Source organism: Molossus molossus, unplaced genomic scaffold (genome assembly GCF_014108415.1).
Source record: "Molossus molossus isolate mMolMol1 unplaced genomic scaffold, mMolMol1.p scaffold_m16_p_20, whole genome shotgun sequence".
NCBI classification, from domain to species: Eukaryota; Metazoa; Chordata; class Mammalia; order Chiroptera; family Molossidae; genus Molossus; species Molossus molossus.
In genome coordinates, this window is record NW_023425356.1 from 25,586,877 (window position 1) to 25,607,267 (window position 20,391).

The 20,391-nt window shown below is 47.5% G+C and overlaps 2 protein-coding genes across 7 annotated transcripts; one reads left to right on the top strand and one right to left on the bottom strand.

Moving 5' to 3' along the window:
* Window positions 1-3,722: 3,722 nt before the first annotated feature.
* Window positions 3,723-11,995, bottom strand: ISG20L2 (interferon stimulated exonuclease gene 20 like 2). 4 transcript variants are annotated; one of them, XR_004960917.1, is made up of 6 exons: window positions 11,757-11,995; window positions 10,319-11,159; window positions 7,557-7,757; window positions 6,795-6,853; window positions 4,571-4,791; window positions 3,723-3,891 (listed from the first exon to the last, which is right to left on the bottom strand). XR_004960917.1 is itself a non-coding variant. In XM_036272462.1 (4 exons), the coding sequence occupies exons 2-4, from the start codon at window positions 11,045-11,047 to the stop codon at window positions 6,740-6,742; spliced, it is 1,044 nt and encodes a 347-aa protein (XP_036128355.1). In that variant the 5' UTR covers window positions 11,048-11,159; window positions 11,757-11,995; the 3' UTR covers window positions 5,920-6,739. The 4 variants fall into 4 exon arrangements, 1 of the variants encoding a protein (XP_036128355.1); XR_004960915.1 differs by having other exon boundaries at window positions 6,785-6,853; XR_004960916.1 differs by having other exon boundaries at window positions 6,785-6,853; window positions 10,319-11,995.
* A 135-nt stretch (window positions 11,996-12,130) lies between these two features.
* On the top strand, window positions 12,131-20,284 carry RRNAD1 (ribosomal RNA adenine dimethylase domain containing 1). 3 transcript variants are annotated; one of them, XM_036272459.1, is made up of 8 exons: window positions 12,136-12,484; window positions 15,857-15,981; window positions 16,128-16,320; window positions 17,298-17,360; window positions 17,618-17,761; window positions 18,450-18,934; window positions 19,552-19,736; window positions 20,152-20,284. In XM_036272459.1, exons 1-8 carry the CDS (start codon window positions 12,374-12,376, stop codon window positions 20,271-20,273), a joined length of 1,428 nt encoding a protein of 475 aa, XP_036128352.1. In that variant the 5' UTR covers window positions 12,136-12,373; the 3' UTR covers window positions 20,274-20,284. The 3 variants fall into 3 exon arrangements, with proteins under 3 accessions (XP_036128353.1, XP_036128352.1, XP_036128354.1); XM_036272460.1 differs by lacking the exon at window positions 17,298-17,360 and having other exon boundaries at window positions 12,131-12,484; XM_036272461.1 differs by lacking the exon at window positions 18,450-18,934 and having other exon boundaries at window positions 12,178-12,484; window positions 20,152-20,256.
* The last annotated feature ends 107 nt before the right edge of the window (window positions 20,285-20,391 follow it).

Consider the following 20,391-nt stretch of genomic DNA (forward strand, 5'->3'; position numbering starts at 1 on the left):
GTGCCTTGTACAGAGAAGCACTCAATAAATAGTTGCCATTATTAATGACAGCAATCATCAGTTAAACATCAAGGGTTAGAAAAGATTCCAGGATTTTATTTTTTAAGTCCTTACTCGAGGATATTTTCCCATAGATTTTCAGAGAGAGAGAGAGTGAGAAACATCAATGTGAGAGACACACATTGATTGGCTGCCTCCCGCAAGACCCTGACCAGGGCCAGGGATCAAACTGCAATCAAGGTACACACCCTTGCCCTGGCCGGTTTGGCTCAGCGGTTGGAGTGTTAGCCTGCAGACCAGAGAGTCCCGGGTTCGGTTCCGGCTAGGGGCATATACAAAAAAAAAGGTACACACTCTTGACCAGAATCGAACCCACAACTCTTTGGTCCATGGGCCAACGTTCTAACCGCTGAACCAAACTGGCCAGAGCAGAATCCAGGACTTTTATGCTAGAACCACTAAGGCTCCAAGAAGCAAAGCTTATTGCAATAAGCATTGTCCCACGGACTGAGAGGTCCTGTTTGTTTCCTGATCAAGGCACATGCCAGGGTTTTGGGCTCAATTCCCAGTAGGGGGCGTGCAGGAGGCAGCTGATTGCTGTCTCTCTTTCACATTGATGTTTCTCTCTCTCTCCCTTCCTCTCTAAAAAAATAAAATCAGCCTTGGCCATTTTTGCTCAGCGGTTAGAGTGTCAGCCCGTGGACCAGGGAGTCCTGGGTTTGGTTCCTGTTAAGGGCATGAACCTTGGTTGCAGTTCGTCCCCAGCCCTGGTTGGGGTTGTGCGGGTGGCAACCAATCGATGTATCTCTCTCACATCGATGTTTCTCTCTCTTCCTCCCTCTCTCCATCCTATTCTATCTGAAGATAAATGCAAAAATATCCTTGGGTGAGAATAAAAAAATAAGTAAATAAATAAAACATATTAAAAAAAAACAACAAAACACCCAGTATCAAACAATGTAACTTGTTGTTACTCTATATAGCTGTGGATGAAAAGGGGCCACATACTAAACCTGACAAACTCAGGGGAGGCCTGCAAGGTGGGCCTTATAAACTGAGACCAAAACCACACAGGATGGTCTGAACATAAAAATTCCTAACTAAAAGTGGTTCATGGTGTGTAGTCACATCGTAGGCCTGTAGCTTCCTTTTTTTTTTTTTTTTATCCTCACCCGAGGACATTTTGCATTTATCTTCAGATAGAGCAGGAGGGAGAAAGGGAGGAAGAGAGAGAAACATCAGTGTGAGAGAGACACATGGAGTGGCTGCCACCCACACGACCCCAACCAAGGCCCGAGGCAAACTGCAACCAAGATATGTGCCCTTAGTGGGAACTGAACCCGGGCCTCTCTGCTCCGCGGGCCGACGTTCTAACCACTGAGCCAAACCAGCCAGGGCTTTTAAAAATTTTTTTATTGATTTTAGAGAGAGAAGAAGGGAGAGGGAGAGGGAGAGAGAAATAGAGAAAGATTGATGTGAAAGTGAAACATCGATTGGTAAGAAGCCTAAAACACCAATCAGAAAGAATATATGTACCCCATGTTTGTAGCAGCACTATTTACAATAACTAAGATCTGGAAACAGCCCAAGTGTCCATCAGTAGACGAATGGATAAAAAAGCTGTGGTACATATACACAATGGAGTACTACGCAGCTGTAAGAAAGACCTCTTATCCTTTGAGACTACATAGAGGGACCTGGAAAGCATCATCCTAAGTGAAACAAGCCAAAGAGAGAAAGACAAGTTTCATATGATCTCACTTATTTGTGGAATATAATGAACATAACAGTCTGAGGAAGGGGGTAGTCCCAGAAATGCGGAAGTGGGGTACAGACTGACAATCCCCTAAATAGGGGGGTGGTGGGGAAGAGATAAACCACGGAACTTATATGCATGTATGCATGAACAGTGGACATGGACAAAAACTGGGGAAAGGGCCGGGAGGGAGGGGGAGGGGAAATCAGTGGGGGAAAAAGGAGAAACATCTGTAACAAAAATTAATTAATAAAAAAAAATAAAATAAAAAAAAGAGAGAGAAAAATAAATAAATAAATAAACTACATCACTTTAAAAAAGAAAAAAGAAACATCGATTGGTGCCCTGAGCAAGAATCAAACCAGCCACTTTTTGGTGCTCAGACAATGCTCAACCAAGCCACACCAGCCAGAGCAACAAAGGTCATCTTAAATGAGCCCGTCTGTTGTCTTTTTGCATTTAAAATAACACACCCTTGAAATGTCAGTCTCTTTTTCCAGACCCCTCAGGGCACACACACCACACCAGAGCAATCCACAAAATCCCTCATTGTTATCTTGTTCCCTGCAGAGACATCTCCATGTGCTTTAAATATTAACTGTCCTATACCCACCAAGGTAAAAGTTTGTCTCTCAGTTTTGCTCTTTATACAATCTCATAGATCCCCTCCCCTTAGCTTTCTCCCGCCTCTCTAACCTACCGCCAGTGAATTTCATGTAACCCCCCCCCTTATGTCTCCTCTGATTCTAATGTATAAATAAACTGTGAAACTACCATTCTTGGAAGCATTTTCTCAATTTATTGAGACTTTGCTTCCTGGAATTAGTCATCAGTTTGGTTCAAATAAACTCAAAGAAATTCTCTACAGGTTTGTGTATTATGACCACACAGCTGTTTGGGGGACTTGCTCTATAGAATAGGTAAGTGAAAGTGCTTTGTGAACAATACAGACTGAAGATGTAGGGTATTCATAGATGTACCTGGCATATTGCATACATGGACATTTGTCTCTAAATTTGGAATTGGGCTAATGTGCCTTGGGGCAAGTTCATAATTACAGTACTGTTGATCTTTCCTATTGTCAGTTGTAATCATCTGTTAAACTAGGAATTAAATGAGTCTTCCTTGGAGCCTTCACTAGATCAGTGGTTCTTGAAGGTGGAGGGAGGGGCAGCGCTATCATCTTTTTGACATTTTGCAGTGTGCTCCCAAAAATTCTTTTAAAAAAACTTTGAAGTATAACAATACTTTCCCCATTGACTCCCTCCTCCCCACTCCCACCCTGCCTTCTGTTTCCCCCCAAACTATTGTCTGTGTCCACGGGTTGTGTATATATCCATATAAATTCTTTGGTTTATCTCTTCCCAACTCCCCTCCACCCCCCTTCCCTTTGAGGTTTGTCAGTCTGTTTCCTACTTCCATGGCCCTGGATCTGTTTTGATCAACAGCTTATTTTGTTCATGATATTCCATAAATGAGATCATGTGGTACTTCCTCTGACTAGCTTATTTCAATCAGCATAATACTCTTCAGGCCCCTTCATGTTGTCTCAAAGGGTAAGAGATCTTTCTTTCTTACAGCTGCATAGTATTTCATTGTGTAAATGTACCACAGCTTTTTTACCCACTCATCTACTGATGGACACTTGGGTTGTTTCCAAATCTTAGCTATTGTAAACAAAATATTTTTTAATTGACTTTAGAGAGAAACATCGACCCACTGTTTCACCTATCCATGCATTCATTGGTTGATTCCTGTATGTGCCCAGACCAGGGATTGAACCCACAACCTTGACATAGCAGGATGATGCTCTAACCACTGGGATGCCAGGGCAGGGCTGAAATTTCAATATATAGTCCCACTTCCTCTTTTGAGAACCACTTGGTTAAGTGAAGTTTTAGACTACCAAGTGTATGTTTGGCAGATATAGTTCTCATTCTTTGCCCTTTCCAATGCTCACCTGCAGTAGGAGGGCTCAGCATTAGGAAACACCATTATGCCATGAAAAGAATACTATTAGAAGAGCTTGTGTTTTATCATGCATATGGTCCACTCTGCCAAACAGGACTTGCTGACGGATTCAGGCAGCAATCTGCAATGGGGCTCTTCTATTATGAATTTATAAAACCAGGATCCTGGGGACAGAGGGGTGAAGAAGGAAGGGGATTGAACAGGAGATCTCCAGGCACCCTTGCAGGACAACCTGGACTCTGCCCTGGAAGTTTGATGAAATAGTTGCAAGGTCCTTTAGTCCCCCAGTTTCTTCCTAATGAACACAGTAAAACTGAGCTCTTTCCAACATTAGACTGAGGCTAGGCGCCCATCAAAATATGGGGGTGGGGGTTTGAGGGTAAAGGGATGAAGGATAAAAGCCAGTTGCTACTTGACCAAGACACACAAAGCCAGGTTTGTTTCAGCCAACTGAATTCAAATGAGAATTTTCTAGATTATTGGTCACAATGTAATGTGCTTTCAGGTGTATGCTCAGTTTGAGGCGTGGCCTTCCTAGTGTGTAGGGCACCTAGCACCTCTTTGTGAAGTGTCATGGACATTTCATGCTGGGCTCAACAGGAACCAACCTGCTCAGAGCTCAACAGCTTCCTGTGCAAACAGATCCTGCAGCACAGGACGTGACAAGACCATGTCAGGTCTGGTGTAGCTGCAGAAAATTCCTTGCTACAAGCAGCCATGACTGTGACTCTGGCCCCTGGAGCCAACCCAGCCACTCAAGAGGGCACAAGTCTGGGTGTATATATGGAGTCTGCATTTTCTCAAGACAGTGATACCAGACACAAGGTTAGACCTGTGACTCACCTTCCCAAAATGCAGGTGTGCACCACCAAGAGCTAACAGGAGCAACCAGGCTGGCGTCATCAAGCCCCCCTCCTCTCTTTGCTCCATCCCTCCTCCATGTGTTCTCTTCAAGTCCTCTCCTGGTCACATGCACTCCATGTAAAGGGCCTCGAATGGCTTGGGGTGTGATCGAATGGCTTCATTTGTGGTAGGGGTGAAGACAAGGCACCAGAGCACGTGGGCTACACAAAAAGGCTTGGTCAGTGCTTCCTGATTATTTCCAGCAAACAAGTGCCACCCAGCCCACTTAGTGCCACCCAGACACTCTGGAACACCCTTACAGAATTATAGCCCTACAGGATCTTGACAAACAATTTAAGGTGCCCAGCCAGTGTGGTTCAGTGGTTGAGAATCCACCTATGCACCAAGAGGTCACCAGTTCGATTCCTGGTCAGCACATGCCCAGGTTGTGGGCCAAATCCCCAGTGGGGGGCATGCAGGAGGCAGCCAACCGATGTTCTCTCTCATCAATGTTTCTAAATTTCTCTCCTTCTCTAAAATCAATAAAGAAAAAATTTAAAAATAAGCACACAAGTCCAGCCGGTGTGGTTCACTGGTTGAGCATCAACCCATGTACCAAGAGATCACTGGTTTGATTCCTGGTCAGGACACATGCCCAGGTTGTGGGCCTGATCCCCAGTAGCGGGCATGCAGGAGGTGGCCAATCAATGTTCTCTCTCATCGATGTTTCTGTCTCTCTCACCCTCTCACTTTCTCTCTTAAAAAAAAATCAATAAAGGGAAAAAAAACCAAAAAAACAAAACACACAATTTAATGTGAAGTTAAAAAGAAATGATACATGCCCTGGCTGGTGTGGCTTATTTGGTTGGAATATTGTCACGTACACCAAAAGGTGGCAGATTTGATTCTGGTCAGGGTACATACCCAGGTTGTAGGTTCAATCCCTGGTTGGAGGGCATGTACGGGAGGTAACCTATTGATGTTTCTCTCTCTCTCTTTCCCTTCCTCTCTCAAAAAGAAAACAAAACACCACACAATTGTTTTTCCAGTATTAAAATTTATCAAGGGAATAATTGAGTTTTTAGAGGCTTGGTTTAGCAAAATAAGACTAAAAACCATTAAAACACTTTAAATTCTTTTTCAACCTACCAAGTGGGATCTAGATCTAAGTTTTAAAAAAGCCTCTAACGCTTTAGGAAAGAAACTGCTTTCCACCCTGGCTGGTGTGGCTCAGTTGGTTGAGCGTCATTCTGTGCACTGAAAGGTTGCCGGTTTGATTCCCAGTCAGGGAATATGTCCAAGTTGTGGGCTGGATTGCCTGGTAGGGGGCATGCAGGAAGCAGCTGATAGATGTTCTGCTCTCACATGTTTTTTTCTCTCTCCCTCTCCCTTCCTCTCTAAATATCAGTAAAATATTTCTTTTAAAAAAACAGAAAGAGACTGCTTTCCTAAATCATAAAAAGTTGACTTCCAACTCATACTCTTACCTCTACTGCCTTGTAACCCTAAGAACAAAACCTCACCCAGGGATGGCTCCTCTCAAAGTCAAAGTGGGGAAAAACAGGCGATTATCCTGACAGAATAGATATACTCTGATACTGTAATGTGATCATACGATTTATAATCCAACCAGTATACTTCCCTGCACGCCCCCTACTGAGGATTGAGCCAGCAACCTAGGCATGTGCCTTGACCAGGAATCAAACCGGAGACCTCTTGGTGCATGGAGGCAGGATACTTATTTGAGTGAAAAAGGGTGCTGTTAATCATTTGAGAACAAAAGGCATACAATGGGACATATGGCCACCCAAGTGATAAGGCAGTTTGGGAAACTAAATGTTTCAGTATGTCCTGTCCCTTGAAAGTCAAAAAGCTTGACTAGAACAAAGCACCCTGGGACTTGTCATTAGCACCATTCAAGAGGTAAACAAGTATAGGGCTGGACATGGAGACTTCCTCCTTCCATGGGATTCTTAACCAGACATAGAACAGAACACCTGAGGTGAGATTTCAATGGATATTAAATCTGGGGTGGAACCTCTTTTTCCCCAACAATTCTAGCTTCCAAAGGTGTGGGGCTGATAGAAGTCATCCGTTAGTTCACTGCCCTGTTTCTCCTGGGCGCAGTGCTACTTCTGCCTCCTTCCATCACCGGTATCCCCACTGCTGCTAATCTTTTGGGGGATTCTGGGCCAGGTGCTGTTCCCACTCAACTTCAACCAACTTGTACAGCTCCATGGTGGCCTGAGCGTCTTCCACAGAGGAATGTCCACTTTTCCCAGCCTGAATGAGGGAGGAAGAGAAAAGCATGAAGCTATAAGAAAGTGTTCTGTTTTTACCCTTCCCTACCAGCTCTCCCAAATCTCTATACAAGCAGTTGGCTGCCAAGGTAGAACTACGGTGGGGCCTTACTCCTTATCTAATTTCAAGGGTTCAAATCCTAGGAAGTCTTTGCTAATGTCTGCCTCAATCCTTTCTGTGGTAACATGTGTATGCCATATTTTTCTACATTCTGTACAGACAAGAAATCTAGATCATAGCCAGGCCTTCTGAGTCTTCCATTCTCCCCAGTTCCTTAACTCTCTCTAATATAATGTGTGTCTACACCCTCTTACCAGGCAGGTCACCCCTTTCTTGAATGCCAAACATGTAAAATACATGAGGTCCTTGCATCCACTCTGAGGTCTTTAGACTACCACCACTACCTGCTTTTCCTCTTTTCTTAGGATTTTATAACCACTTAAGGCTTTTTTTCTTTCCCAAGTACCCTTTGGAACACTATGAGGTGGAGAACAGGAATTACTATCCTTATGTACACGTGGAGAGAGACTAATAGGTCCCTTACCCCAAAGCTCTTCCTCTAATAGCAGCCTACATGGATCTCTCTACAACCAAAAGGATTCTGGGGTCAGAGCCTGGAGAAGTAGCAAGAAAGGCCTCCACAGTGTCCAAGCAAGGGGCCTGGCAGCATTTGGGGTGATACTACCTGGATATCCCGGTTCAACAGCTTCTTGGTGAGATGCTTCAGAGACATGGTAGCATTTTCTGGGCAGTCAGCCTTCAGGTTGAGAGGAGGGATATGCGAGGTGTCGCGGGTAAGAGACTTGGGGTGAAAATACTGAAGGGCTTTGAAGTCATTGTGGATGGCATGTCCCACCACTATCTTCCCTGTGAGTATTTTCAAGATCTGAAATCAGCGTGGAAGAGGTGGTGAGGAGTAGGACTCAGGTGGAGCCCTGTGTCCTAAAAGTCCATCATGGTCCTAGGTCCTTTCAGATTTTCCATCATATGCCTACCTGCCTCATCCTTGAAGTGCCCTCTCCCACAAGTTTTCTTTCACCTGAAATCTATCTCCTCTCCCCAAGATAAAAGTAAGTATTTGTGTGTGTGTGTGTCTTACTTTTATTTTTCAATTATAGTTTACTTTCAATATTATTTTGTATTGATTTCAGGTGTACAGTGTAGTCATATACTTTACAAGTGTTCCACCTGATATTTCCAGTACCCATATGACACCATAAGTGGTGTCAAATAGAGTCAAAGATCGGCTTCAGGGAAGTGATAGAAGCCCAAAATTATAGGCAAATAGATGTACATATATTTTTGTTTGTGTTTTGCAGGGAGAGGATCTGTGGCTTTCATCTTATTTTCAAAAGGTCTACAAGCCATAAAAGATTAAGAATCACTTATAGCCCTGGCTGGTGTGGCTCAGTTGGTTGAGTGTCATCCCATGCACTGAAAAGTTGCCAGTTGCAGGTCAGGGCACATGTCCAGGTTGTGGGTTCGGTCTCTGGTTGGGGTGCATACGAGAAGCAACAGATGTTTTTCTCTCCTCCCTAAAATTAATAAAAACATTAAAAAAAAAAATCACACCCTGGCGAGTTTGGCTCAGCGGTTAGAGCGTTGGCCCACGGTCCAGAGGCCTGGGTTCGGTTCTCGCTAAGGGCACATACCTCGGTTGCAGTTTGTCTTCAGCCCCAGTTGGGGTCATGTGGGTGGCCACCACTTGATGTGTCTCTCACACATCAATGTCTGTCTGTCTGTCTGTCTGTCTCTCTCTCTCTTCTTCCCTCTCTCCCTCCTGCTCTATCTGAAGATAAATGAAAAAAAAAGTCCTCGGGTGAGGATAAAAACAAACAAACAAACAAACAAACAAATAAATAAAAGATCACTTATAGATTAAGGCTGCAGAGGGAAGTGATCAGGTGACCCGTACTTATGCTGTTTTAAAATAAAGTCAGTCCCACTGCTTTATAACTCCTCCTGCTCATAACCAGAGGATATTTACCAGCTGTTCAGGAAACTTATTCACATCAGACTTGGAACTAAATAACTTCTCACCATTTCAGGATCTTAAAGTATGATGACAAACTACCAGCGAGGACAACCAAAGAATATGCCATAGGCCTTTAAGGTCATTCGCAAAACAGAATGCCAAATAGGTTTTGAGCAAGAGCAATAGTGCACGGCCTCCCAACAGGACCCCTTCGGGAGGGACCAACTCATCTGGATATACGTTAGTCTCATACCAGCTTGGGCAGTGGGGAAGCGATTTATGATGAAAACCAGATGTAGTCTAATCAATTAGGTATTTAGTTGCTCTTGACTTCACCTGCAGTTTACTCTCCACCAACACCTTTATTTCGCATTAACTTCAACACATAGCCCTTGTTTTTTTGTTGTTAATCCTCACCTGAGGATATTTTTTCCATTGATTTTTTTTTTTTTTTTTTGAGTGAGTGGAAGGGAGAGAAGGGGAAGGAAGGAGAGAAAGGGAGGGAGGGAGGGAGGGAGGGAGGGAGGGAGGAGAGAGAGAGAGAAACATCAATGTGGGAGAAACACATCAGTTAGATGCCTCAGGAGACTGGGGATTGAACCTGCAACCCAGGTATGTGCCCTTAACTGGGAATCAAACCCGCGACCCTTTGGTTCATGGGCCAATGCTCTAACCACTTAGCAACACCAGCCAGGACTACACACAGCCCTTGTTGAAAGCTCAGTGGATCTGCTGTCTCAGATCCACCCTATCTTCTATCTCTCGCAAGCCTTTGTCCAGTTGTGCCCCTAATAAATAGGATGTTTTTCAACTCTTCCTTTCAAGTTCTTTTTAAAATCCAGGTGCTCTCCCTCCTGGGAGCACACCTGCACCTTTCCCCTCCACCTTCTCCTTCCCCCAGGCACATTACCTTTACCTTTCTCTCTCCTAAGCTCCAAGGGCCCCTTCTTTTGACTCTGTAACTTGGTTTCTGAGCCCATTTCTTCTAACACTTACTTCTTCCATTTCTATAATTGCCTAAATAAACTTTCTCTTATAGTTTGAAAAAAAAAATCCAACCATTTCACCTCTGATAAGCCTGCTCCAACGGGCTATTCTGGCATATAAGCAATTATTGGAACAGAGGAGTTATGTCTTGAAAAAGCAAAGAATGTGAAGCTGAAATTCCAAAGAGGCAGACCAAGGGCGCCATCTGGAGGCTTCCCCTGGCTCACCCTCCTTTCCCATTGTTGATCTGTGTTCCCAGTACCCAACATAGGGCTACAATGAGTAAGTTTGCTTAATGGGTGAAATGAGAAATCCAATACATCAACCCAGTGTCTTTTATTTCCTTCACTGCAGGCTACCTATTCCAGTTATACAAATAATGCCGCAGCTCCTTCTGTAAACATTCTGCCTTCTCCCACCACCAACACTTACCTGGACCTCTCCCCACCCACTTCACTGCTACCATTGTGTCCCACGCCTCTCACCTGGCCTCGAGCAATCTTGAAGGGTGTAGCATTCACCATGTGGTGCTTGCGAATACCACTCCATCTGGTGCGGTAGTCCACAATGTGGCAGGGGGGAAGGATATACTCATCATAGAGCACATCTCCATTGTAGTTGATGATGCTACATCGAGCCAAAGAACTCACATGCCCCTTGGGTCCTGTGCCCACCATCTCACAGTCAATTGCGACCATTTTCCTCGGCATCTTCTGGGATGCTCCAGAGCATTTATTCTCTGAATGAGCCAATGTGGAGTTCTGTGGGGTATTTTGAGAAGGGTTCTTTTGGGGGTCCTTCTTCTGGGGGCGAGTTGGGTGGTTCTTAATCTTTGGAAGGGAACTCTGGAACTCTCCCAGCAAATCTGCCTTAGCCATAACAGAAACAGCCTTCTGTGAAGGGGCAGGGGTCAGCCAAGGCACAGAAGCTTTCTTGTCCAGAGGCTGCTCTGACCCACTGCTGGAGGCAGCAGTCTTATTTTTTGGAAGGGGAGACATTTTCCAAGTGCCATCCACCTGCGGAGTTTCCCCTTTCTTTGGAGGTTCTAAGTGTAACTTAGGCACATTGCTAGGGGGCTGGTTCTTCTTATTCAGAAAGCCTCTCCTTTCCAAGAGCCGACGCTTCTTGACAAATTTTCGGTGCTTGGCATTCCCTTCTAATGTCTTTTTGGGGGGAGGTTCGCCAAAATCCAGATTAAGGAGTAAGGTAGACATGAGGATGGTGGGTGGTAGGAGAGCAATTGAGAAGAGTGGCTTACCAATGAAAGGATAGAGGACTCACTCTCTGCTGAATCTCAGACCAACATCTGGAGGTTTGTAGTACACCCTGGGAAAGAAAGTGAACCTGATAACAGAGCCCAAAGGCCTGGGAGAACAATAAAACCCATCTCCATAGGATGTAAGTCAGGAAATACATCAGAGCAATCTCCCAGATAAAGGGGGAATGAATGTGAAATGATGGAAGGAGCGCTGAGACAAGCCCACAATTCACCAGCCATATGGTCTTAGGGAGGTCATACTCTCTCTCTAGATCTCTCATTTGTGAACTGTGGGGGTTGGAGCGCCAAGCAGCTTGACTCTATCTCTGAGTCTGGAAAGAGAACAGGTGAGCTCTACATCTGCTCTGGGAGGGAACGTCTGAGCACGCTCGAAACCAGCGATGAGTACGGCATAGATGACATCTCGATTACCTAGGCATCCCCAGCGCGGGTCCCACGAATAGATAAAATTCCGGGTACTCCTTCCCCCCGTTTGCAGGTGGAAGGCATCTCCACATGCTTCTCACCCGAGTCCTTCTCCCAAGAAAGGACCTTTGACAACACATAGCAGCAGGGAGGGAAGCCGAGGCCGGGGGCAGTCTACCTCGGCGAGCACACTTCGGCGGGCCCGATCACCGAGCCCGCTCCCCAACACGATCACCTACCTCCCGACGGGCCCGGTAAGACCGGAAACGGCTGAAGCCGGATACGGAAACCGGCGCGCGCCAACGAGGCCAGGACCGGCAGGCGCGCGGATTGGAACGCGTCGGAGGTCGGTGCGCGCCGTCCGCAGGACCCCCTGCCTCCCGGAGTGGGACCAGGGATTCGCAGGGCTTGAGCAGCGGCGGCGTGGGCGTGGTGCGCTCCCCGACCCCACCAGCCCCGCGGAGGTACAACGCGACAGTGTGGGGAAGCCGCGACAAACGGCTACTGCCGCGCGCCAGGCCCTGAGCCTCACTTCCGGGATGGGCGGGAAGTGCAAGGGAGAGGGCGGGACCTGGGCGCGGCCGCCGGCCTCTGTGGCGTCACCGTCCGGCTCCGCACCCCCAGTCTTCGACACTGACACCTTCGCGCTGTGGACGTCGCGACCTGTAGCGTCAAGAGAAAGCCTCAGGTCTTAAACCTCTATCAGGAACCTGGGAAAGGCAGCGTCGGGGGCCAACGCAGAGCGCTTTCTTCTCGTCCCGCCTGCAGAGCTGAGCCCAGCCCAGGTCCTGGGCCCGCGTGGTGCCGACCCTTCCCTCACTGCGTTCTCGCTCCCGGCGCCACAGACTGGACCCCGATGCCGGGCGTTTCCGCCCGGGGCCTGTCTCTCGAGGAGAGGAGGCAGCTAGCTGTGAATCTCACCCGTGTCCTGTCGCTGTACCGTTCCATCCTGGACGCCTACATCATCGTGAGGCCACGGGGTTGTGGGTGGGGTGCCCCTGCTGGTGTGCTTGGCTAGGTGCCCACGACAGGGAAAGAATCTGGAGAGTTAGCTTCTGATCTCTTCAGCCCGTCTTTACAAGAAGTGGTTGAAACTGGTACGATTCCTCCTTTTTTAATTTATTATTTCTATTTGTTGTTAATCCTCACCCGGGGATATGTTTCCATTGATTTTTAGAGAGAGTGGAAGGGAGGGGGAGAGGAACATCGTTGGGAGAGAGGACCCCAACAGGGGCGGGGGGATCCAACCTGCAACCCAGGTACCTGCCCTTAATCAGAAATCGAACCCGCGACCCTTTGGTCCGCGGACCGGTGTTCTGCTGAGCCAAACCAGCCAGCCCCCCCCCCCCTTTTTTTACATATGACACAAATGTTAATATTTCTAATATCTAGGTTATTTTTCTAACCTTTCCAAATCCAAAGTAATAAAACGCATAGGCATTTAAGCCACGCTGCAGCTACGTAGAACTCTCCTAGGAACATGTGAGGTTCTCCAAGAACACACAAGTTCATTCATCCACGCTTTGAATAAATTCCTGGTTTTGTAATGTAATGGATGATTTAAACTTTGGAATCAGGCAGACTCCGACTACAGTCGGCCCTCGTTTATTGTGGTTAATCAGTTCCAGACTCTACTGCAATAAATGAATTTCCCCGAAGTAGGATTCTTTATTTATATGTAGAATCCTGCCTCTCTTACTGTGTTAACCATAGGCATTAAATAAAAATTTCTCCTAGCTCCTTGGCCTGCTTGGCTCAGCGGTTAGAGCTTTGGCTTATGGTCACGGGTTCGACTCCTGGTCAAGGGCACACGCCTGAGTTGCACGTTTGATCCACAGCCCTGGTTGGGGTCATGTGGGAGGCGACCAATCGGTATGTCTCTCTCACTTCGATGTTTCTGTCTCTCTCATTCTTTCTCCCTCCCTCTTTCCCTTCCACTCTATTTAAGAAGTAATGGAAAAATATCCTTGGATAAGGGAAAAACTTTTTTTATCCTCACCCAAGGACTTTTTTTTTTATCCTCATTCGAGGACTTTTTTCCTTTTTTGTTCAGTTAGAGTGAGAGGAAGGGAGAGAAAGGGACACATCGAGTGGCTGCCTCCCGCATGACCCCAATCAGGGCCGGGGACAAACTGTGACCAAGTTACATGCCCTTAACAGGAACCGAACCCAGGTCTCTCTGAACTGTGGGCTGATGCTCTCACCGCTGGGCCAAGCTGGCCAGGGTGGGAAAAACTTTTTTAAAAAGTCCGTCTAGCCCCGGTTTCTCAGCTGTAAAATGGATTGCGGTTTGAAGAATCATTGTGAAGAATACATGAGATGATGTATTAATGGCACCAGCATCCACTGAATTGTTCAGCCCCCAACCCAGAAGCCATCCTTGATTCAGCTCTTCCCTTCACTGATCTACAGTCCAATCCTTCAACAATCCTGTTGGCTCTACCTCTAGAAAAGATACCGAGTTCACTCATTTGTCTCCATTTCATTGCTACTACCCTGGGCCGTGCACCATCACCTCTCTCCTGGACTAATTCCTAACTAATCTCTGTGTTTACTTGAGCCACTCCATAATCAGTTATTCAGAAGCAGCCAGATTGATCTCTTTTTTTGTTTGTTAGTTTTTTTATTCAGATTGATCTCTTTAAACTATAAATCTGATCATGGCAGTCCCTTGCTTCCTATATGTTTTAATGAAATCCTTAACTCTATCAATACTTGTGATACCTATGAAGCCCTTATGAAATCTGTCCCCTGTTGTCTCTTGAATCTCATCACATTTCATTCTCTCCCACATTCACTATGCTGTATTCCCAGTGGCCTGATTTCTGCTCACAAATATGGCAGACATCTGCACCTTTGCTCTTACAGATCTGCCTGGAATGTTTGTCCTCAACAGAAAGGCAATAGAGTAGACTGGTTAAAAGTAAAAATTCTAGAGTGGCCCTGGCCAGTTTGGCTCAGCGGTTAGAGCGACCTGCGATCCAGAGAGACCCGGGTTTGGTTCCCGCTAAGGGCACGTACCTTGGTTGCAGTTTGTCCCCGGTCCTGGTTGGTCATGTGGCTGGCAGCCACTCAGTCTGTCCCTTTCATGTCGATGTTTCTCTCTCTCCCTCCCACTCTGAACAAAAAATGAAAAAATGTCCTCAAGTGAGGATTAAAAAAAAAAAAATTCTAGAGTGAAGTTGATTTCAAGTCCCAGCTCTGCTGCTTGCTAGCTTTTTTGACTTGGGCAAGTTACTTAATTGTGTGTCAGTTTTTTTATCTGTAAAACGAGGGATAAAAATGGTCCCTACCTCATACGGTTGTTTTTGGGGATTAAACATGTTAATGCACACACACACATATATATATATATGTTGTTTAGAACAGTGTCTGGCTTATTGAAGTATTTAATAAGTGTTTGCTATTTTTTTTTTACATGCCTGTTTCCTATTCACCATTCAAGTGTCAACTCAAGTGTCAACTCAAGTCTTCCCTCATTACTCTAAATTAGTACTTTCAAAGTCTCCTGCTGTTTTGTTAGTGTTTTATTGTCCATGTGGCATTTGATGTTATCTGGGAAAAAAAATTATTTTATGTAAACTCTACAAGAGTAAGAATGTTGTCAGTCTGGTTCATTGTTGTATCCCCTGAGCCTAGAATAGAGCATGGTACATAACCAAAGCTCCAGATTTGTGTTCAACAAATGAATGAATAAAAATACATTCTGGCACATCAAGTGTCTGACATATATAACAGTAGGTTACTAACCGGTAACATACTAATACTGCACATTAGTCACTATGGTGTTGTGGATGTTGATGTAAAGAAGATACCATCCTGCCCTGGCTGGTTTGGCTCAGCAGTTAGAGCGTTGGCCTGCGGTCCAGAGAGACCTGGGTTCGTTCCGCTAAGGGTATGTACCGCGGTTGCAGTTTGTCCCCGGCCCTGGTTGGGTCGTGCGGGTGGCAGCCACTAGATGTGTCCCTTTCACGTCGATGTTTCTCGCCCTCTCCCCCTCTCTTTCCCTCCCACTCTATCTGAACAAGAAATGGAGAAATGTCCTTGGGTGAGGATAAAAAAAAAACAAAAAACGATACCATCCCTGCCCTTAGGTTCTCCATTCAGTTGAATCGAGAAAAGAGTCACATAAATGGGAAACTGCTAAAAGGAGAGGTGTGTTCAGAATGTAGTCTGGACTCTGAGGAAGGAGTGGGAGGCTGGAGCAGGCTTTAGAGAAGAGGTGACTCGGATGAGTAGGAGGTACCAGTTGGTTGCAGTGAGTTGCCCCTGTGTTGAGAGTGGGGTGGGGAAGAATGGGAAAGGTAGTAGCCTGTTGATTACTTCTCCCCTTCTGCAGGAATTTTTCACAGACAACCTGTGGGGTACACTCCCTTGCTCATGGCAGGAAGCATTGGATGGACTGAACCCACCACAGCTGGCCACACTGCTGCTGGGGATGCCTGGGGAAGGGGAAGTGGTCAGGTATGGGCAGGGGGCCCTGTGCTAGGGGGAGTTGGCACTGAACCCTGTATCCAGCCTGAGGCTCACAAGGGCTTCATGGGTTGTAAACTGGTGCACTCTGGCCACAATGGGACTATTCACTGGGGTTCTGGGTGGGGCTGTCTCAGATACAGGTCGGTGTGGCCACTCACCCTGCTGGCCCTGAAGTCCACAGCCTATGCCCTAGCCTTTACCCGGACGCCTGGGTTTCAGACCCCCTCAGAGTTTCCAGAGAACCCCAGCCAGAGCTCCCGACTTCCAGCTCCATTCCGAAAACATGTCAGGCCCAAGAAGCAGCATGAGATCCGGAGGCTGGGAGAGGTGAGGAGGTGCCTGGGGTATAGATGTTTTCTGGGAGCCTGGGGACTCAAGCTGGTGGGTTACAAAGATATGGACACCTTATGTCACCCACAGGACCAGAAATATCTAAGAGATAGATCCCTTCCTTGGCACGTATACTAAAGTCATATCTTGATGCTGGTTTTAGGGATATGTGGATTTTTTTGTTTTTTGTTTTTATTCCTCACCTGAGGATATTTTTCTGTTTCTCATTAGATAGAGCAGGAGGGAGAGAAAGAGAGACAGAAACATTGATGTGATAGAGCCACATTGACTGGTTGCCTCTCGCATGACCTCAACTAGGGCTGGGGACCGAACCACAACCGAGGTACATGCCCTTGACCGGGATCAAACTCATGACCCATTGGTTTGCAGGCCGACACTCTAACCACTGAGCCATACTGGCCAGGGCTTGTTTTTTTTTTATTATCCTTTTGCTGGGTTGGTTGGTAGCTATGTCTGAATCGCTATCTTTTTTTCTTTTTTCTTTATTGATTTAGAGAGAGGAAGGGAGAGGGAGAGAGATAGAAACATCTCTGAGAGAGAACATCAATTGGCCGCCTTCTGCATGCCCCCCACTGGGGATTTGGCCCACAACCTGGGCAGGTGTCCTGACCGGGAATGGAACCGGTGACCTCCTGGTGCTGCTCACCCACTGAGCCACACCAGCTGGGCTGAATCACTATCTTATTCCTGTTTTCACACCTTCATAATCTGCTCATGGCTTCACAGAGGGGCTCTTCTTGTTCTGTGGTGGGGTGGATTGAATCACTGAGAGGAGCGATGAGAGTAGCCTGAGCCCAGGGTCAGCGCCCCTAGTTTTAGTTTCCCTCTCATCTCTTCCATGGCACTCTCTACCCCTCTTCCTCTGCTGCCTTAAGCTTCTCCGCCCTCATTATGGGTGATGGCCCTGGGAATCAAGAACTAATGGCCAAAAGACCTTTGTTCCTTCCTTTCAGTTGGTGAAAAAGCTGAGTGACCTCACAGGCTGCACCCAGGTTGTGGATGTAGGCTCAGGCCAGGTGAGCCAGACACTCCTAACATTCTGTATTTTTGTTTTTGTTTGTTTTTTTAGTTGTGGGGCAAGAACAGCTGGAAGGCAACAGGTTATCAGGCCCTAGGCCCAGGGAGGCAGGTATCAAGGAGTGGTAGAAGTAAACAGGGCAGAATTTAAGCCTTCTGGGGGCCTGGGACCCAGGTATCTAGGCAACTGATAGAGAAGGTGACAGTGGAAAAGAGCACTGAACAGGGCAGTTTCTACCCTCCCTCATGATTCCAGGGCCATCTCTCTCGCTTCATGTCCCTGGGGCTGGGGCTGAAGGTTAAGAGCATCGAAGGGGATCAGAGACTGGTGGAGAGAGCCCAGCACCTGGACCAGGAGCTCCTGCAGACTCTGAAAAAAGAGGAGAAGAGGAACCCACAGGTAGGCCTGCCCTTACTGCAGCCAGAACTGCAGGTACAGGGTCTGCCTGGCTGGATTCCCTCTTTCAAGTTTCTCAGCTTGAGATGATGTGGTCCCTATCTCTGCTACCCCTTTCTCCAGGTTTCCCCTCCCCAAAGCCTCTTCACATCTTTTTTTTTTTTTTTTTTTGTCCTCACCCGAGAACATTTTTCCATTTTCTGTTCAGATAGAGTGGGAGGGAGAGAGAGAGAGAGAAATATTGACGCGAAAGGGACACATCGAGTGACTGCCTCCCGCACGAGCCAATCGGCCAGGGACAAACCTCAACCCGGGTCTCTCTGGACCGCAGACCGACACTCCAACCGCTGAGCCAAACCGGCCAGGGCAGCCTCTTCACATCTTAAAGGCACTCTAGTTACAAAGTGCTTTCCACACTGAAATGTCCGTCTCACAGCCTGTGAAGTGGCCAGTCAGGTATTAGACTCATTACAAATGAGGAAACTAGGACTCAGATGAAAAAAATTGTTGATAATGGTAGATCCATAATGTATCCCATCTCCTGATTCAAGGTTTAGCTTTCTCCCATGCCCCAGCTCTCGTCTACCTTCTTCCTTGGTAGGAAACACAAAGGACAGATCCCTCCTGCAGCCTGAGGTGGCATGGGGACAAGCAGACTTCCCACCTGCCGTGTCCTGTCCTGCCTCCACAGGTGGTGCACATTCCCTCTCGCTGCTCTCCACACCATGTGGTTCGGTGGGTGGACCCTAGGACCCTGTGTGAGGAGCTTCTGCTTCCCCTGGAGAACTCACCTCAGGGTGAGGCCCGCTTGCTGCTGACAGGACTCCATGCCTGCGGGGACCTGAGTGTCACCATGCTGAGGCATTTCTCCTGCTGCCCTGAGGTGGTGGCCCTGGCCTCGGTGGGCTGCTGCTACATGAAGTTGAGCGACCCTGGCGGCTACCCACTGAGTCAGTGGGTGGCTGCACTGCCTGGCTACGAACTGTCCTACAGGCTGCGGGAGGGGGCCTGCCATGCCCTGGAGGAATATGCTGAGAGGCTACAGAAAGCAGGACCTGGTCTCCGAACACACTGCTACCGGGCAGCACTGGAGATGGTCATCCGGCGTGCCCAGCCCGAGCTCCGTCGGCCAGGCGTGCAGGGGATCCCCAGGGTCCATGAGCTCAAGATTGAAGAGTGAGGCTGGAGGAGATGGGGGGTTGGGAGGTCTGATTCCCCTTCCACCCTCACTTTATAGCAAGTCCTAGCTAGAGTAAATCTAAATGCTCCCAGGGGAGTGATTCTGAGTTCTCTGACTGGGGCAGTTTCTCAAAATTTCTTTAAAAGGGAGTTTTTTCTATCAGGAGACTGTCAAGATTTTTAATTGCTAAGAATATGGCTAAATAATTGGACAGATCTGGCTAAAAGTGCTTTTTGGATTAATTTGTTATTGGATAGACAGCTCACAGCCAGAGAAACATTTAAACATGCAAATTAGGCCCTGGCTGGTGTGTCTGAATTGGTAGCAGTGTCGTTCTGTGCACCAGAAGTTTGTGGGTTTGATTCCCTGTCAGTGCACATACCCAGGTTATGGGTTCAATCCCCAGTTGTGGGTACAGGGTGGGGATGGGGGCCACCCACCAGTGTATCTCACATTGATATTTCTCCCTCTCTAGAGTCAGTAATTTAAAAAAGAAAAATGCAAATTAGGGTAGTAAATCAAGCAGTTGGAATCAAATTAGGAGTGGACGGTTTGAGTGGGAGTTGGAGGTTCCTAAAACCAAACTGAGTGCTGTGTGTGGCTGACCCCACAGATATGTGCAGAGGGGGCTACAGCGGGTGGGGCTGGATCCCCAGCTGCCACTGAACCTGGCTGCTCTTCAGGCCCACCAGGCCCAGGAGAACCGTGTGGTAGCCTTCTTCAGCCTGGCCCTGTTGCTGGCCCCACTGGTGGAGACACTGATTCTATTGGACCGGCTGCTGTACCTTCAGGAGCAGGGTGAGTGGCCTACAGCAGGGACCCCGGGCTAGAGGGCCTGGAGTTCTGGGGTTTCTCCTTCAGGTCCCACAGTTTGTTGCTGTGGTGATTCTTAGACCACCTGCTTCAGTGAGATGGGAGTGGGGTGGGGGACTTGTAAACATTGATTCCTACCGAATCAGCTTTCAGGAATGCATCCCTGAAGTGCATTTTAAGTGGGCACCCCAGGCACTGAGAACCTGCAGTATGCAGAGGACTGCCCCCTCCCAAGTCAGTGCTGCAGGCACTGGTGTTTCTGGAAGAGAACTGAGTCTCCTTAGTTTCCTGGAGCCTCCCTTTTGAGCAAAAGGGGCCATGCCTGCCTGCACCCTGGGCAAGAAGTGGGGTTGCGTGGGCTTCACTTCTCCCCTTCTTAGTAGCTCTGCCTTTCTCCCAGGCTTCCATTCTGAGCTCCTGCCCATCTTCAGCCCTGAACTCTCTCCCAGAAACCTGGTTCTGGTAGCCACCAAGAGGCCCCTGGGTCAGGCTTTCTCTGTTCTGGAGACTGAGGACAGCTGACGCAGTCTGAGGTAGAGCACATCTTGTTCCCATATGAAATCACCCAGGTGCCACAGTGGGTGGCAGAGTCTGTACTCCTCACCCAGAGAACCAGCATCTTGCATCCTCCCTGGAGTCC

Excerpts from the sequence above, each read along its gene's own strand:
- ISG20L2 (XM_036272462.1), bottom strand. The coding sequence starts at position 11,047 with ATGTCTACCTTACTCCTTAATCTGGATTTTGGCGAACCTCCCCCCAAA. Across the intron at positions 7,758-10,318 it reads TCAAGATTGCTCGAGGCCAG|ATCTTGAAAATACTCACAGG; the intron begins GTGAGAGGCGTG and ends CGCTGATTTCAG. Across the intron at positions 6,854-7,556 it reads TGTTGAACCGGGATATCCAG|GCTGGGAAAAGTGGACATTC; the intron begins GTAGTATCACCC and ends TCCCTCATTCAG.
- RRNAD1 (XM_036272459.1), top strand. The coding sequence starts at position 12,374 with ATGCCGGGCGTTTCCGCCCGGGGCCTGTCTCTCGAGGAGAGGAGGCAG. Across the intron at positions 15,982-16,127 it reads GGGGAAGGGGAAGTGGTCAG|ATACAGGTCGGTGTGGCCAC; the intron begins GTATGGGCAGGG and ends GGGCTGTCTCAG. Across the intron at positions 17,361-17,617 it reads TGGATGTAGGCTCAGGCCAG|GGCCATCTCTCTCGCTTCAT; the intron begins GTGAGCCAGACA and ends TCATGATTCCAG.